The sequence below is a fragment of the Neolamprologus brichardi genome, chromosome 22, assembly GCF_056152115.1.
Source record: "Neolamprologus brichardi isolate AB-2024 chromosome 22, ASM5615211v1, whole genome shotgun sequence".
NCBI lineage: Eukaryota > Metazoa > Chordata > Actinopteri > Cichliformes > Cichlidae > Neolamprologus > Neolamprologus brichardi.
The window spans coordinates 18,490,877-18,509,441 of record NC_142124.1 but is presented as its reverse complement, the minus strand read 5'-3'; the positions used below and the strand labels follow the sequence as shown (position 1 = coordinate 18,509,441).

Genomic DNA, 18,565 nt, shown 5'->3' with positions numbered 1-18,565 from the left:
TCCTTAGAAAACCTTGAGGTTCCACCTGACATTCAAATTGCTCTGCAAACTTTAACTTTAAAAGACCGCCTTAATGATACTGTTCCCTTCTGTGAAACTTCAAACCCATCTAAATTTAACTTATGTCATTTAATTTTTTTCTAAGGACCTAGGTTTTAGGAAAGCTGCCCATCGCAGTATCTATTTCCTGCTGCTGTTGTTCACCTCAGCTACATCTTCTGTTTGTCTCATGTAGGTGGGGATGGCCCCTCCGTTTCTGGAGCTGTAGGATCTCTCTGAACAGGCGCTGGATGCATCGCTGTTGGCATCGTCGTCAGAGTACATGCCGTAATTCTCATACCGTCGCCGTGCTGGCTTCTTCTGCAGGGGAACAGAAAGGGCATGACATTACAATGAAAACAAAAACCAACAAGCAGGACATTAAGAAAGCATGCACTAGCACATCTTGATAGAACACAAACCAAGCACATACACACCCACACACAGGTAAGAGGTAGGAAAAGAAGCTGACCTTGGATCTCATGTCTCCCAACAGCTGACAGCGTTAAACAGAGGTAGAATCAGGGTTTAGTTAACACACAGACACAGTGTAGGAGCTAGTGGCAGGATACTGGAATGTGCACTGTTTGTAGCCGGGATGTTCCTGGTGACTAATTTCTTAGACTAGTGTAACTGACGAGTCTAAAACTAAGAAAGACTCAGATATTACGTTACATTTGAAAACTGTTTAATGGACAATGTAAAAAAACCTCTATAAACAAAGGCATTTAAAACCATTAATTACATTTTTCAATAATGGATCATGTCACTTAACCTGGTGTGACCTTTCATCATGCATTAAGAACACTGCACGTTATACTTCAAATAGAAAGTGAAAAACAAACAGTAAATAAATAGTGTTAACAAAAAGATCAGGCCTAGCATAACAGATTTATGGTGTTTCTCAACAACAATGCTCCATCTGGTGGCAGATGGCTGCATAACATTTAGGACAATAATTTACGGCACTGGGCATCAATTAAAATGTCAAACAATTAGATTAAACGGCTAGTAAGTCTAGTACCGACTAGTCACAATGGCTATGATTAGTTAGTTGCGCACAATGCTGTGTTAGAATTTGAGTTTCCATACCAGCGCATCTGCGAGAGCCTCTTCTACATCTGAACCAGTGTTCAGGACCCTCATAGCGCTGACTGAAGAAGAGAGACGGCTTGACTGACTGATTCCAAAACCTGATCCTGCAGACAGAGAGAAGAAGGATGGACAGAAATATAGCAGAATAAATACATTAGCAAAACTTCAGATTAAAACACGTTTGCACACACTCAGCACTCGTCCACAAATGATGTCATTCTCCTGATCATCCATTCGCTAACTTTCACACAACTCACACACGCGCTGCACTTTCCCACGAGACAACCCTGTAAGTTGATGCGATGACGCGTTAGGTGACATTGCAGATGGCACTTGGGGGTAAAAAAGCATGATTGACATAAAACGCAGGAGAGCATGTTGACGTCCCTGTGGAGGAGGGACGCAGCTAAATAAAGAAGACAAAGAGACACTGATAAAAAACCAGCAGAATGGTTATAAACTGGCAACTGAATGGGCGGAAACATGCGATTCCACTGGAGAGCCCGACATCCTGGAGCAGAACGTAAAAAAACAAAACAAAACAAAAATCAACTGATGGACGACGAAAGAAACGGGCTGGTAAAATGTGGGAGGTGATGAACTGCAACTAAAAGAGAACAAAAAAAGAAAACGCAGAGAGAAAATCAAGTCAAGTGGTTGGGTGGGTGAGGGACGGAGAAAGATGTACTCAGCCTTCACCTGCAGCCCCAAAAGCATCAGGTGTGTGAAGAGCTCCGGTGGAGCGAGAGTAGCTCCGCGTTGCTGCAACCAAGATTAAAACACACACACATACAAACACACACACACAGAGTTTAGGATTGACAACTAAGACCACACAAACTCACACTTATCGAGTAGTGCATGAGAATAGAAAGAAAGACTGAACTACATAAAGGTGTTATTTCTCTACTTTCCTGACGCATGTGTGTTTGAGACTTTTTTTTCCAGATACTGGATTCAATTTTAATCTAAAAATCAATCTAATCTAAGAGTAAAGCTTCAATACAGTCAGACTCTTTTCCTCGAATATCCTAATTCCTCTCGGGTATCTGTCTGCTGCTGCTACTCACCAAGAGGTGTGAAGGAGCGTACGGGGCTGGTGTCCCGGCTGCTCTCTCTGCTGGCCTCTCTGCTGCAGCCCTGACTCATACTGGGCCGCGGGATACGACTGCCCCGAGCTAACGCCACCCAGGTAACAACCACGGAGTGCAGACAGAAAAGAAAACGGAAAAAGGGAAAGGGGAGAAAAAGTACACATAAAGAAAGACATGAGCAGTGACAAAGAAGTCAAAGAGGAAGGCACGTGCATAAAGACATAAATAAGACAGAATAAGAACAGGTGACAAACTGACAAAAACAAGAAAAATGTGAGCACAGTTTTTTTTTTCCCCTCTCATGTTTAAGAAACCATCTTAGAGGTGTGAGCGCATATTATTTAAAATGACTGCGCTGTTATTTCACTGATTAGAGCTGAAACTATCAGCTAATCTACTGGTATTATTTACTGGTATCACACCCTCAAGAGTCTAAAATCTTCCAGTTGTTTCCTTTAACAGAATAAAAAACTCTAAATCTTAACACTAAAACTAACAAATCATTCACGTTTTAAAGACAAATTTGGGTTTTCTATCAGAGTTTATGACTTACATGTAAACAAATTATTAAAATTTCTGCACATTTAGTTTCTTCTATTCATCTAATAGTTCTTATTAACTGATTTTATCACCTTCAGAGATGTCTGATACACACAGGTGCTCAATGTGTCTCTTTTTCTCACACACAAAGACAAACGGACAGAAAAAGTGATTGAGGAAGAGATGCAGCAATCAAGCGGGTGGCTGAGGGAAAGGGCTGTGTTTCATTCAGCAGCACTGCAACTTCGCTGTTCATTGCTCCGTTCATCAGCTTCAGCATCCAGCTAGCAAATCAGAATTAATCACGGGCTACCAACGGTCTACCGAGCAGAGATGAAGCGTCGCTGATCCTGTGTGAAGCTTTCTTCAACCAGCCACTAAAACAGGTTAGTAAGGAGAGGGGGAAGGTAGGACTCGTAATCCGTGAACATGTGCTGATCACAGGCACCCATCACCATAACGACACAGCCAAGACAGACAAGTTAGAACGATGGAATCTATGAAGCTGAGGCAGCGACTGATGATGGGAGAGAGGGACTGCGACGGCAGCAGTGATCGAGGAATTTTTATTTTTATTTTTTTAAATCATGGATAGAAATGGTGTAAGGAGATGGAGGTTATAAAGTGAGGATGAGAATAGGCACATTGAGGTGAATTGATGGGTAGCACAAGGGTCCAGTCGAGGTCGAAGCCTTACCTCCTCTGCTTGCTCCGTTGTAGATGGAACTAATGCTAGAAGGAGCTACGAGACAGAAGCAACAAGGACAGAGAAAAAGGAGAGGAGCAGAGGAAGAAAAGGAGGACAGGGAGCAGGAGGGAAAAAGGCAAGTTTAGATCCACGTTTACAGGGAATCACAGAGACTGGTCATCTGAGTTTGATGGCACAAAATATCACCCAACACTTGAGCAGTTTCTAAAGCAGGCACAGCTAATTTATAGAAAGACAGTATTAGTTCAAAGCACGTTAATGCACTCACCCACAGACAGGCGGGTGGGTGATGAGTCTCTGGAGCAGCCCTGGCTGCGGGGGATGCGGCTGCGTCTGTGCCCATCCCCGGTGGATCCAGCCAGCACCCTGTGAGCCCCGGTGCTCATGGTGCTCAGGGTCGTGCTCGTCAGCACGCGACCAGGGGAGCCGCTCCGACTACCAGCTTCAGAGAGACAGAAAACATAGATTATCCGTGGTGCATGGGACATTTATCAAAAAAAGCTGTAGTGACACCACCCCTCTATAACGTGACAACTTCATTAAAATAAAAAAGAAAAGAAAAAAAGAAGTGATCAGTTTCTTATACCAACAACTGGCAAAGGTAGTTGGCAGCTTTTCAAGCACATGTTGGCATTTTATGTATATCGAAAATACACATCACTAGGGAAGGATTTCTGGAGCCAGCAGAGCTACAGTGAGTTCAAATTCTTTCAAATTCATTGAGAAAAAGGGTAACTCATAGGTAACTGTCATTACTGGATTGTAATTTTGAATTTGTATTGAATTTAAATTGAATAACAGTCAATTTCTCTTCCCGACGCATCCGATCTCCCAAAGCTAAGGCCACAGTGTGTTTCTTTCTACAGTGGGTCATTTTGCTATAAACTAGAAGACAAACAGTCCAGCAGAAGAAGCTCTGCAGTGCTGGAAATGTGAAAACAGATGCTTGGGAAACAAGCTCCAGTGCTCAAGACTTGAAACCGACCTTAAAGAGGACCTATTATGCTCATGTCCAGCTGTGCAATGTTTTGTTTTTAAATTCTGAATTGTGTGGCTTTGGTGCTGCCTTCAGTTCATCCCCTGTTGGAATCAAGCAGTTTTATTTGCTTCAACTTTATTCTGACTGGCTGCCCCTCACAAGCAAAAGGTTTGACCACCAGCTTAGATGTCATAGAGATCCAAAAGAGTTGGAAAAAGAATTCTGAAGCTCAGTATTTGGAGCAGCCTAAAGCCTGAGCTTTTGGCTTACAGGAACAACTCAGAAGCTGACCTCAGTATTTCAAACTTAGGCCATGTTCGATGTGAGCACCCACCATCACAGCAGATTAGACAATGACAGAAAGCAGGAAAAGCATAACAGGTCCCTTTTAAATTGATCTCTTTAAGACTATAAATGAGCACGCAGACCAGATTCTCTCTTCTTTCTCTCAATGAGAGACAAAAGCTAATCTAAATGCACACACACAGACACACACACACAGAATCACATAACCTACTGAACTATGTGCTAACACCTTGTGACACATAACTAAATAAAATGGATCTAAATGACAAAACTGTGTTTAAGTTGTTTTCTGTGGAAATATGATTACTGCACAAAGAGTTTTGATATCCAGTAGCTGATAAAAGATGTTATAAGTAATGATCAACTCGCGCTGTCTGACAATTTCTTAGCTTGGATTTTTTAAGTGCCGATAACCCAAAAACCCCAAAAAACAAAACAAACCCAAACAAACTAGTGATAAGATGGTGAAAGAAAGGTTATTGAAACCAAACATAAGCTACAAAACTGTGAGAATTACTAGCTTGGAATCTAATGATGTGCTTACATAGAAAAAAAAGAATGACTTTCGACTTTTCATTGTGTAACACATAGAAATGCAGAAACATGAGGCTCCCAAAGCAGTGTATTTCGCATGGTAACAGCATAGCCATGTTATAAGTCTGTGACTACAAATCCCAGCATGCCTAAGCCAGTGTGGGTGAGACTCTCAGTGACCTTTCTGCGTGCACGTGAAGATAGTGAGGTTTGGGAAACAGAGGAAAGAAAGTACAGCTAAAGAGAGCGGGGTAAAAATAAGTAGCGTTGTAATCTTACCACCGACAGGGGTAGCAGACTGAGATCCTGAGCCATTAAGCCCATTGGTTGGGAAGAAAGGGGGAAAAGCAGAGGTGAGGGGGAAGGAACAGCAGATTAAATCAGATGAATTATGGGTGTTAGCGCAAAAGAAGCGTCATGGGAGTTTAAAAAAATAAGAGTACGAAGGGAAAGGATCCTGGTGGTCCATACCAAGAATGAAGGCAAAGCTGAAGCACTATGTTGAAATAATTCCATTAATTAAAGAGAAAACAAGTACTGAAATGTAGCTGAAGCAAACACACACACACTTAACCAGCCGCAGATGACAGACTTGGGAAAGCAGTGCATGTTGGGAAAATTCACATAGCATATGTAAAAAACACAAAACCTGTTTAACAATGAGGGAAAAATGGTTTAAAGTAAATATACTGAGCCATACCCTCACACACTCACGGAAAGCTTTCCAACCCTCTTAACTCCGATTTGGTCCTCAATCTAAATATCCAGATTTAACTGGTGCACTGGTTTGTGGCCCAATCACTGTCTGATTTTAAACTGGTCTCCAAGCTGGTCCCAAGCAGCATATCAGCAGTTAATGTCTTGGAGAGCAGGTACACACGCAAAAAACACACACACAGCTGCCTAATGTGCTGCAATATAAGAATAGCCCAGAGGCTTGTGTCTCGTATTTTTAATAACCTGAATAAAAGCCAGAGCCAGGCTGGAGAAGCGGAAATGAACTGTTCACCACACCATCCTCAGTGATGAAACACAGCATGCAGAAGAAACACACACACACACCCATACGCACACGCTCTCCTGTTTACACAAAACACCCTGATCAGAATGAGAGCGGGTGGGTCACCATTCCCACTGTGATACAGAGATAGACAGGCACACTCTGACACACGGACAGAATACCTGGTGTGCAATCGGATTCGTCGGAACCTGAAGGCACAAAAACATTCACATGGAGCTTATCGTCACCGTGGAGGCAACAAGTTAAGAAACTCCACAAACAAAAGTTGAGGAACCGCAAATACTTCTACAAGCTCACTCTCTCATCATTTCTCCTGTTTTACCCAGACTGTTTCACTCACAGCTGGCTTTAAATTGTGCTCTGTGTTTTGGCTGATGCGAGGAGGTACGTACGTTGCGACTGGGACACCATCTTGGTGCGGCTGCGTCCTCTCGAGTCCACCTGACTCGACACGGTGCTGGCAGTAGACAAAGGCTGCTTGGTACGCACACGACCTGCATGCAAGTAGAAGCACAACCATTAAAAACAACCCCAAAACAGACCTGCATTTTACGCACTAATGAAACTAGTCGCACACAGTTTGCAGCTGAATGAAGCCCAGAAACTACGAAGCACTAGAGCTGATGAAAAGCCACTAATACTGAAAGCTGCTAAAGACTGGACCCTAAACTCAACATTCACATTCAGCCAGGTGCAAATACAGATGAATACAACAGGGATGCTTCAGTGGATTAGAAACCCGTCTCAGAAAAGAAATACTTGAAAATAACCAGTTAAGTATTTGATAAGGTATTTTATTAAAGACTAAAATGATTTAATGATTAAAAGGGAATTTAAGGGAATAATCCATTAATCTCCCACCAACCAATTACTTTTAGAACCCACTTTATAATAGCATTCACATGTCCAAACTCAGTGGTTAAAGGGGACCCATCATGCTCGTTTTCAAATCCATATTCTTTTGTTTTATTTCATTTCATACTCCGTTCATACTCTTTCTGAAACAAGCTGCCTTAGCTCCACCCCTTTCAAGTTTGAAGTTACCATATTTGGGATAACATACAGAGCTAAGAGAAGGAAAAAAAATCTGAACATTTACAAGATGCTGAAGCTTGAGTTGTGGGCTCACAGGGGTTACTTGCACATATGCTGACCCTCACTAATTCAAACTAAAACCATGCTTAAAAGAAGCATCTACCATAGTAGCAGTAAAAATAACACAGGAATATATCAGAGAGCATAATGGATCCCCTTTAAGCAAAGTCACTTTTCTGTTTTAACACTTGTTTATTATTATTATAAAATCGATCAAACACATAATTGTTGGATCCAAAAAGACGAAAATCAAAATTTCCATCTAGAACATCCCTACAAATATGCACACAAACATCCACCTAACCACAGTCTTACCATTGTCTGATTTGGTTCCTATAGACAGACAAAAAAGGAGCATGTTTTAAGTATCACAGTTCACCTTCTGTGTGCAATATTCAAGCAGCACATCCTTATAGTATCCTATAAAACCTCAACAGCTGAATGATACAGTTTAATGTGAGTACAGATGGTTAGACAACTGCCATATTTAAAATAAGATTCAGCTTTAGTAAAGCAGAAGATGATTTTAGATGTGTTAATATTTGATCTATGCTTCTGTGAAGAGCGCAGTCATAGAAATGAGGTTTTGAAGTTGACAGCAGGGGGCGCTGTGGCCACACACTGTCACAACTGAGTTAACATGGACTGCATGGAGTGAGGAAAGGGAAAAGAGCAGAGAAGAAGTGGAGTGAGATGATCTTACCATCCGTTTTATCAGAGGCATCATCTTTAGTAGCAAAGAGAAAGAGGGGGAGGAAAAAAAAGGAGACCAATGACAGGAAACCCCCCCAAAAATAAAATGAAAAAAAAAATAAATAAAAAATTACAGAAATTATACAAAGGGAAAAGGGAAAACGAATAATGTGAATAATAAATGTCAAAAGAAAGTTGAAAATAAGAAAAATAGAAAAAGATGAAATACAAGAGAAACAGGAGAAGAAAGGAGCACAATGTGAATTAGTCACATAACATCTGTTTATCTGAGAACCGTGCAGATGTAGGGATCGACATCAAAAATGTAGAGACAAACTGACACAGAGGACAATATCTGGATAGAGAGCATGCATAGAGTATATCTACACACAAGCACACGAACAGGCAAATGAGCAGGCAGCAGGAGAGGAGAGGAGAGGAGAGGAGTCAGTGTAAGCGCTAAAGTGTTTGGGTCTGGACGTCCATCCTTCTGTTATGCAGAGTCAAGCTTTTATACAAGATGACGTACTTCTTACCTCAGTCTGTCAAAAACTAAAAAACGTCCTCTGTACTGATCTGACGAGACTCTTTATAGTCTGACTTCCAGCTGATCACATGCTGACCTACGTCTCCACTGTCTGAATAAGCATCTAACTTGACTGGCAGAGCCCTTACCCAGTGAGGAGTAGGACCCCGGGGGCAGACGGCCCGCTCCCCCGGTTTGTCCGACGTGCCGGTATTTAGCAACTGCTGCTGCGTTAACATCCACGTCGCTACGGGAACGCTGCAGGGAGGTCGATGACACCCCACCCTTTGAACCCGCAGGGACTGACAGGACAGGAGGAGCAGGAGGATCGTGTTGGAGAAAGGGCGGGAGGTGATGGGATATATATATATATATATATACACACACACACACACCACAAACACATGCAGGCACAATACTATACAAACACAATATCGATACCATACAGAAAAAACAAAATTGGGCAGACAAGTATACGCATGTGTACGCGCACATGTGTGTTGTACGATAAAAACATAACAGGATGTGATTGCTCATGGGAGGAGACAGGCTGATGTAAATGAGAATGAAGGGAGATGGTTTTTATAGGAGCTGATGTTTGCCTCAGTGTGTGTGTGTGTGTGTGTGTGTGTGTGTGTGTGTGTGTGTGTGTGTGTGTGTGTGTGTGTGTGTGTGTGTGTGTGTGTGTGTGTGTGTGTGTGTCTGAGCAGGAGAATATGTGTTGAAGAAGGCTTGTGTGTGTGTGTGTACATGTGCTCGACTCACCTCGCCCCGGTGCTGCTGACCATTTAGAAGTCAGAGGCCGACTGGGAAAAAAAAAAAGGGGGAGAAAAGTAGGTCAGTATATAACAACGCAGTGAGTAGGTCTTAATCATGATCAATATACATTTTCACTGATGTGTGGAATTGAATAAAACAGCTTTCTCAAGCATTGTTAAAACTCCAACACTAAAAACACTAAAGAATAAATGACATTGGACTCAAAACAGACAAATGTCCATTTTTCTCATGAAACAATTACACAGGATCTGGGTACCTCTGCAATAAAAGCTTTTTATAACTCTTTATTTTTATTATCAAATGTTTTTGTCACATAGAAATAGGGGTGTATGTCACGTATACATGGGGTAGCTGTGACTCAGAGTGACTCCGACTGTGAATGTGTGTGCGAAAGGGTGAAATAAGATGTGGTTGTATAAAGCATTTTGAGTAGAAAAGTGCTAATATAACAGTTTAAAAGTTTGCCTTGACCTTTAGTTAGCACTGTGCCATCGCAGATCTGAGACTATTAATAATATAATAATTTAATATCAACAGCAATCAACAAGATGTAGTGCAACAGGAAACAATACAAAGAGGAAAACGACAACCTTCTAGGAACTGCTCAAATTTAACATAAGAGTGAAATGCAGTGTAGATGAATAGTTTTAGGTTCCTAGGATTGCAGAGAAGACATCATGGTCAAACAATTGTATATTTAAAGGGGGCAGAAAATAACTTTCACATCTATATTTTCACTCTTAGACACTACTAGAGCAGCTTTGCATGATTCACTGTTCAAAATGATGCTTTGGTGCAGCCCCTTAATTCATCCACTGCATGAAAGAAGGTGTTGTAGCTTCTCTCACTTCAAGCCGCCTTTGAGCAAAGCCAACAGGATCCTAAAACACACATTCGACCCCTGCTGCAACCGAATCACCCTCCTGCCAACAGTGATGCATCACAGAAGGAGCCACTGTTTCACCAGACTTGGAAGCAGTTTTTTTCCCTCAGGCTTTGAGTCTACTGAACTCATTCTCTACACATCTCCATGAACAACAGTGACCTTGTGTTTCATTGGTTATATGAATGGGCACTCTGCTTTAATTCAGGATTAAAGATAGATAAGATAATGATAAGTAGAGGAAAAATAAGCGTATGTGTGACAGACATCAGAAAGATGTCATCTATGTATCCGACGAAGATGTGTAAGATAGGAAATGAATAAAAAAAAGTCAAAATCACTTCTATAATTAGTGTCATCATTAAAAGAAGACTTAAAGTAAACATGCAGGACTGAAGTTATCTATGGAGGGACGGTGCAGTGCGTTCATTACTTGAGGCTCTCTTGAGATGAAGATGAGGAGCGGTCACTCTGGGGAAGTGAGGCCACGCTGCCAGAGCTCTTCAGGCAGGACTGGAGGGTCCTTTGGTATGAAGGCTCTAAGGAGTTGTAAAGAGCTTCAGCTTCTGCTGGAAAATGGTTCCTCAGACCCCAGTAAGCCCTGAAAGAGACAGAAGAGCAGACGAAAACAGAGGCAGAGATGAAGACAAAAAGAGAAATGTACGAGGGAGGATAAAAGTTGGTTTATGAAGGGGGGTGGATGGAGCAAAAGTGAAGAATCTGGGGGATTCATAAAGGAAAAAGAGGGTGGTGAGGAATTTACCACCATTTTTTCCCCCACATAATGTGTTTTTCAGTATGTCTGTCTTACTTGCGAGCCTCCACTCTGGCCTCTGAGTCGGCATCTCGAATTCCTTTTTTGATGCTCTCAACCAGGACTGCAGTGTGTCTGAAACAATAACACAAACGGACGCACAAAGAGTGAACCAGCCAGTCTGAAACACATCTGGAAAGCACATTAATGGGAATCCGACACTGTGATGCTTTTGCATTTATGAAGTCAGTATGACCATCACAGCTTTCCTCTGAAAAACTGATGAGTGCTCACCTTTCTAGTGAGTGGGTCTGCCATTCCTGTAGCAGAAGGTCCAAGAAATCATAACAGCGCCTAAAGAAAACACACAAAAAACAATGTCACATAACAACATCTCCAAATGTATTTTATGTTCAGCTGATGCTAAGCTTCTTATTGTGGTGTTGACATGAGGGCCTTTGCTAATCTCACCTTCTCACTGCTACAGACTTGGATGTGCAGTTACTGGTTATCAGGGGGATGAGTCTAGGAACGTGGGTGTGCTGCAGAGAGGACAAGCAGCACTGAGCAAAAGTACACCGCAAAAGCCCAAAAGCACTGATTTAATTACGTGTTTATAAAACTCACCCGTATGATGATTCGGATAGCAGAGACACCAGAGGTGGCCATGACTTTGGCACAGTTGGGAATGAGGTTAAACAGGACAGGAACGATGGCTTCCGCTCCGTGGTCAAATTTATTTCCCAGCACTGATGAGAGGTGGCTGTAAGGAGACACCAGAGAACGCTCAGATGAAGAAACCAAACACGAGCCTTCAAACTCGTGCTGCAGTGTGATTGTGTTTGCTGCATATATATTTGGGTAAATTTCTCAACACTCACGCCACAGTGATACAGGCCTCTCGGACCACTTGTGAGCGCAGGTCTTTAGCGGACAGTTTGAAAGCTCCATCTAGTAGCCGTAGGTGCTGGTAGAAGCAGTCGTAGCTGGCCGCGCCTGCCACCAGCAGGGAGCGAATTTTCTTAAGCTGTTAAAGAGGTAAAAAAGAAAGAAAGAAAGAGGGAAAACAAACAATAACATATATTATTCATTACATTTTACTGACCCAACTTCAAAATTATTTTCTGAAACTTGGTACTGGATTTACTGACAGCGTTGGCTCTCTGGTCCCAATCGTGTTTGTCATCAGAGCAAATCTCACGGATCTTATTCAGGTTGTCATCAAGATCTCTTGTTGAGTAGATCTGCAACACAATGACAATCTGGTTTTTAAATGCCTGTATTAGTAAATGATGAAATTAATGGGTGGATGTGTTTTATTATATTTTGTGTGAGTTTGTACCTGGACAGTAGGGACATCTGTAAAGGCTTTTATGAAATCCTCTTCATCAACTGCTCCGGCACTTTCCTTGGACACTGGGAAGAAAAGAAAATCAGAACAGAGTTGATTAAAATGCAAGTGTGTGTTCATTTAAATTATAATACATCCATATTTAATCATCCATGAGTCCACAACCCTAAGGCCAAAAACACCTTGGAAATAATGGATGGAGGGACACGCAGAAGAAATACTAGAAACGCCCACGCCTAGTCACTAGGTCTTTTTTCTGTTTTTTTTTCTTTAAAAACACCCACAGTTAGTAGAGACTGATACAACTAATGGATTGATGATTAGTGGGAGGATTCAAAGGGTTCTGGACTGGCAGGTTTTGTGATTCTGCTTAAACTAAAAAACAAACAAACAAACAGCTACTCTTACAATTATCCACACACACACCACTGTGAGCAGACTCCGTTTCTAATGGACTTCCTGGCAGTAATGGGAATGTAAATCATCTCTCTCTCTGGGCTGTGGACCACACCTCCTATAACTCCTACACTGGGGAGGCAAGGACAAGTCAGAAATAACAGACAAGGGAGGAAGAGACAAAAGGAAAAACAGCCAAGGAAGGAGCTGAGAGTAATCCTGGAAAAGAATATGAAAACCATGAGATCAGAGCTGCTACTCAGGCTAGCCAATCATGGAGCCCAAACATGGGAAAAGGAAGGTAGAAAAGCATCTCTTCCTCTTTTCCCCCGGGCTGGCTTGGATATCAAGCTGCACCACAACGACATGTTATGTCAAAACTCTACATGGCCCTTAGAGATCTTGGAAAAATCGATGCAGCCGGCTAGCTAGCTCTAGCCAATATCCCCTGTCTGTCATGGATGCAGCCTGATCATGAAAGCCACCTAGCAGAACACCAACACCATCACATTTCCAATTAGTTTTATTGCAGGGCATGCTGTCAGAGTGAGCAGTTATAGATGCAATAAAGCATATTGTCATTTGTGTAAACAGACCTGGGAGATCATAATGTGGAAATATGAGTATTAAAAAAAAAAGTGCCGCTTTGATTGAAGGCTTGACATAAAGCAGCCATCTTGACCTTTTACAGAACCAAGAATGAGACGCCTGTTCTTTACTGATACAGGATTTATCTAACACTGCAACTTACTATCACACCATCTTTCTTCTTTCAGTCTGAGTGTTGCTTTCGTGGTGTGCGAGTGTGTGTGGGCGTACTGCCGTCTAAATGCAAATTCACACAAAAATTGACAGATTCCCATAAAAATGGATAAACGGAAAAGCAAAGCACCAGAAATGTTTCAGCTGCTCCCCACTGAGATGTGTTTTCATCGAAAGTGCTTCAGTTGCTTTAATCACTCACTGGGTCTCATGTTGAGAACAGATACGATTCTGTTTTAATTAATGTGTGTTTCTATCCAGGGTCATTCCTCAAACGGTAACTATAATCAGAAAACACTTTGACGTTTTCTCCATTGGATTATTGCTTCTGTTACTCTACGTCACAGACATGCTTGAGTTTTTCAAAGTATGATACTGATACTCAACATTCTGAACAATTTTGGCTTGTTGAAACACTTAGATTTGGGGATTGGGTGCTTGATCTTTCATGAAATGACCCTGCGTCATTGCAGCACTAAAGTGATCAGTGTGCTAAGGCTTTCAAAACGCAGGAGTCTTGTTGCTTGCTGCTGTGCCAACTACCAGAGCTGCCACTGCTCTGCTAACATGTTGCTGATGCCACAACTTCTGTGTGAGAAAATCACAAATTTGAGCCAAAAGTCACGATAGGCCTCTCCCTCCCTACTGCATTGAACTTACCAAGGTACAGGTTTTTGAGCTGTAGCCCTGTGTGTGCAAAAAATACTTGTAATGCACCTTATTTAGCTTCTCACAGTCAATCCATAATCAATAAGGCTGTAATGATCTAAGAGGGAAGAGATCACAATCTTGTTTTTCCATGCAGCAGAGCAATGCATCAGACTACCAGTGTATGTGTGGATGTGTGCGCCTGTGTGTGACACAGATAGAGCAACAGGCAGCATGTTCCTGAGAGCTTCCTACTGAAATAATAAACGACGGGAAAAATCGATACATGCAAAGAGGGACCATCTGAGTAAACTACAGATATGAGACGAATAAGTATCAGAGAGGAGAGACAGATTTCAGAGGATAGACAGGGGTGTCTCTTACTGCACCCTGTGGCATGCTTACTCATGTCTTTTGCTTCTTGTAATAGCTGTCAAAGTCACTGTCCTTATCCTGTTAACAACAATTCTATACCTTTACTGACAGTCTACATCCAATCAGGCATCCAAAACAAACTAAAATTGACCAACAATGAATTATGAGGACAGTAAAGGTCATTCCCCCCCCCCAGACAAGAAGCAACGCATCTAAAATTCATTATTTACATTGTTTTATATACTGTAACACCAAAGCTAAGAGGGAATGCATATGTGGACCGTGCTCATTTCACAGCTCACAAAATACAGATTAAAATTTATTAAGAAGACGAAAACATTGTCTGGATTAATCAAAAAATGTCACTAAGGCACCAAACAGCTCCGGTCTTAATCAGCAACGATAGGGTCTAATTGTGGGGGGCTACAAGTAATAATACTCATAACACCAGTCAGTAGTTATTAAATGATATCAAACCCACATCTAAGAGACAGAAAATAGTCTATATTAGGTTTATAATACATGATGTTACACAAATATCTCACAGTACAGGAACACAGACCAGAGAGTGAATGTTTCTCCTTGCACCTTAACTAGTAGTATAAGTAGCTGTATGTCTCAGTGCTTATATATAGTTATAAGGAGGGTGGATCACAGTTAGATCCAACAGTTTGCTAATGTAAACAGCCACAGTAGATTTTGAATTTAAACTGCTTGATTTGCAGACTTTCAACTTTAACTAAAGGGATTTCACTGCATCTGAGCACAGTGCTAAGTCACAGTTCATCCTTAGACTTTCACCCACTGGCCCACTGCCCATGTCGCTATCATGATATGGCAGACAATATAATAGGCTTTGGATCATAAGCTGTTTCTCACACTGTCCTGTCCAGTGTGTGTGTAAATGTAAACTAATTTACGTACCTAGCTTGCCACCAGTGGCGCTGGGCCTGCGAGCAGCGGACGACTCTGCAGGCTTTTTGGGAACTTTGGGAACCTTGAAGGCAGCTTGGGCCGAGGAAGAGCGACTTCCATCCACACTGTCGTCATCATCAAAACTACGATCTGTAAGGCGGAAGACAATGTGCAGCGTTAGCATCCAACCTGTGTGTAAATACAGTTGCAAAGGCTTTACAACATTACCTTGAAAAACACAAAACAAACAGCCTAAAAAATAGAACAATTGTTTTATTTGTTTTCACAACATGCAATAAAATAATTTACTAATAAACATGTACATAGTCAATAAGATTACCTTAAAAACAAAAACAGAAAAATCTGCATCCGCTTTCAGAAGCAAATATACTGAATCCCAATTTCTAAAAATCTAGACTAACATTTTTATTTGTTGAAACCTTTAAAACATTTCACATAACGTTGGCTTTTATTTGTCGCTTAAATGTTAAGTATACAGAGGTTAAGGCCACTGGAAGACAATGCATGGTAGAGGGAAAAGTAATGGTTAGAAGCACAAAGAGGATGTAGCCTACCGAAAGCTAAGTCAGGAATCACTAAATCAATACCAATTACAAAAACCGCACTCAGTGGGAGAAACAAAAAAGCAAACCCTCAGACCTATACGATCACTTCAAAGGAGGAACGAAGCCAAATCTTCAAGATGTCCAACCTCTACACCACTAGTGACTGACAGAACTCTCCAGAGCCCAAACCCTCAATCTGCATGCTAGCACAAACTATGCTAGCTGTCCAGCTTGCATGAAACTTGAGAATGTCTGAAACGATGCTGCAGCATTTGCAACAATATGTGAGGGCAGACACACGCGTGCACACACACACACACACAAGTTGACTGTGAAGATCAAACTGTTGGCATAGGAATGTAGTTGCGCTCCAGTCGCTCTGACAACCAGCTATGGAGAAATGCGCCAAAGCCACCACCCTACACCTTGACTCATACATCAAGTTATTTACATGCACACAGAGACACACGGAGTCGACATGCAAAATGAATGACAGGCATGACTGTGTACGTATGAGCCTCATTCTCCAATGTTATGGACAGACGATTGTTTTAAGCTTGATAAATGTTAAGTGGACGTGTACAGACACACATCAACAGCCATGAACTGACATTTATGCACAGTCACACACAGCACACCCAGGTTCATCCTTCCACTCACAGTCACAGATGCGCTGGCAGATAAGTCGCCTCATGCTTCTGGGAGGGCGTGGTGTTGGGGTCCCTCACCTCTTCTCCAAACTGTACCCCAAAACAGGTACGTGCACACCACACGCACACACATACACACACACACACACACACCTCACATATACTTTATGTGAGGTGTCTAAGGCTGCGCACGCACACACCCCTCACATCGCTGTCCGAAAACCCCTCCACCCATACAAGTGCCGGCATTTTCTTTCACTCCTCTCCCATCCCTCCCTCTCCCAGCCTCTCTCCTCCTTCTCTTAGCAGCCTCGCAGCCAATCAGGCGGGAGGTGACATCATGTTGTTGCAGCCAGTGTGGAGGCAGGAGGATGAATGCGTGTGCGTGATGGGAGAGAAAGGGAGACACACACAGACACCCCAGGAATATTAACAGGGCTTCTCTATGTCACTGCCAGACCAGCTAACCTAAACTCATTACAACCACCAGACAGCACAAATGCTATCTCCTAGCATCCCCCCTCTCTCTCTTTCTCTCCCTCACACACAAACACACAAACACACACACACACACACACACACACACACACACACACACACACACACACACACACACACACACACACACACACACACACACACACACACACACACATCAACAACAACCTCTGAACACACTTTCTGTTGCATATTTCTGTTTCTCCACATGCACAAAGGAACAAAGGATAATGGAACAATGATTAAAGGAGAGTGTTGACAAGGGGGGTACAAAGGGTGAACCACACCCCTCCATCTGAGGCCTTGACCCTCCCATACAAACATACACCCACAGCGCAGTTAACAGAGCCTGTAGACACAGATGTTTTTGAGTTTGTTTCTGAAGATTAAAAAAAAAAGCACAGAGAATAAGAAGAGACTTTTTTTAAACTTGAGTACTACATAAACACAATTTTAAAAGTATCTGTTACGGTTGCAGCATCTTCATAATTACTTTGCTAACCGGGCGATTTTAGCATTACAAAGCACGCACACATAAAAGTACATCTGTTTTTTTGAGACATCGTGTTAGAGAACACTTTTGATTTTCCACTTGACAAAAGCAGCCACTTACTCTCAGTGAGAGCTCTACATGGTAATCCACATAGTATGAGGTGAGAAGCTGCAGGTTCAGCTAAATCTGCTTAAATCACAGGATCCATATAAAAAGAAGTGGTGGTGCAGTTTTACTGATTTATTGTAGCATGCTCTAAATAGATAAACAGGAAAACCTGGGGCCCCACAGAGTGCAAGCTGTAGATTTATTTTTATTCACTTATTGTTTTGACATTTGCAGTTGGCTTTTTTTGGCTCTGCACCTGACTCATTTTGTGTGCATATGCATGACGTTTTCTAGTGTTCTATGTATGTATAAAAAAAGAATTAACATTTTGACACCTTCAAAACCACCTTACCATTTTTGAAGTGTAGAATTGGGGCCTTATTAGCAACAATCGTTCTGGCTACCTAGCCGTAATCATTGTGATACTGAATAAATTACTTTTTCCTTTTGCCAAAATGAGCAAAGTAAAAAGAGCACATAAACATCCTTGTAGCATCTTTTCGAGCAACAAGAAAAATAAACACCACCTATGACTGTAATTATGCATTAGAAGGCTTTATACAACAGCTTTTCAGCTGTCAGAGGGGAAATTAGCTACAGAGACTGTTTTAAGCAAAAATAAAAATATATTATTATTATTATTATTTAAACTGCAATGTTTACTAAACCTTTTGACAAATAACAAGAATAATGAATTAAATCTAAATTTGTATTGATGATTTAAAATTTCTATCATTTTTGCTACCTTTGGCATT

At 41.7% G+C, this 18,565-nt stretch overlaps 1 protein-coding gene across 22 annotated transcripts in view; it reads right to left on the bottom strand.

Moving 5' to 3' along the window:
- clasp2 (cytoplasmic linker associated protein 2) overlaps positions 1-18,565 on the bottom strand; it is a 62,087-nt gene that overhangs the window by 13,924 nt on the left and 29,598 nt on the right. For 5 of the 22 annotated variants that reach the window (XM_035906461.2, XM_035906469.2, XM_087834943.1 and 2 more), the window contains 23 exons: positions 15,505-15,645; positions 12,391-12,464; positions 12,200-12,292; positions 11,930-12,075; positions 11,676-11,811; positions 11,520-11,590; positions 11,343-11,402; positions 11,106-11,183; positions 10,728-10,895; positions 9,397-9,437; positions 8,781-8,933; positions 8,116-8,139; positions 7,728-7,745; positions 6,710-6,811; positions 6,479-6,505; positions 5,576-5,602; positions 3,746-3,919; positions 3,466-3,510; positions 2,205-2,312; positions 1,834-1,896; positions 1,132-1,238; positions 512-535; positions 205-360 (listed from right to left, as the gene is read on the bottom strand). In XM_035906461.2, coding sequence (XP_035762354.1) covers positions 205-360; positions 512-535; positions 1,132-1,238; positions 1,834-1,896; positions 2,205-2,312; positions 3,466-3,510; positions 3,746-3,919; positions 5,576-5,602; positions 6,479-6,505; positions 6,710-6,811; positions 7,728-7,745; positions 8,116-8,139; positions 8,781-8,933; positions 9,397-9,437; positions 10,728-10,895; positions 11,106-11,183; positions 11,343-11,402; positions 11,520-11,590; positions 11,676-11,811; positions 11,930-12,075; positions 12,200-12,292; positions 12,391-12,464; positions 15,505-15,645 — 2,036 coding nt within the window. Of the gene's footprint in view, positions 1-204; positions 361-511; positions 536-1,131; positions 1,239-1,833; positions 1,897-2,204; positions 2,313-3,465; positions 3,511-3,745; positions 3,920-5,575; positions 5,603-6,478; positions 6,506-6,709; positions 6,812-7,727; positions 7,746-8,115; positions 8,140-8,780; positions 8,934-9,396; positions 9,438-10,727; positions 10,896-11,105; positions 11,184-11,342; positions 11,403-11,519; positions 11,591-11,675; positions 11,812-11,929; positions 12,076-12,199; positions 12,293-12,390; positions 12,465-15,504; positions 15,646-16,721; positions 16,976-18,565 lie in introns of those variants that run through there. The other 17 variants (XM_087834944.1, XM_087834928.1, XM_087834940.1 and 14 more) reach the window with 16 other exon arrangements.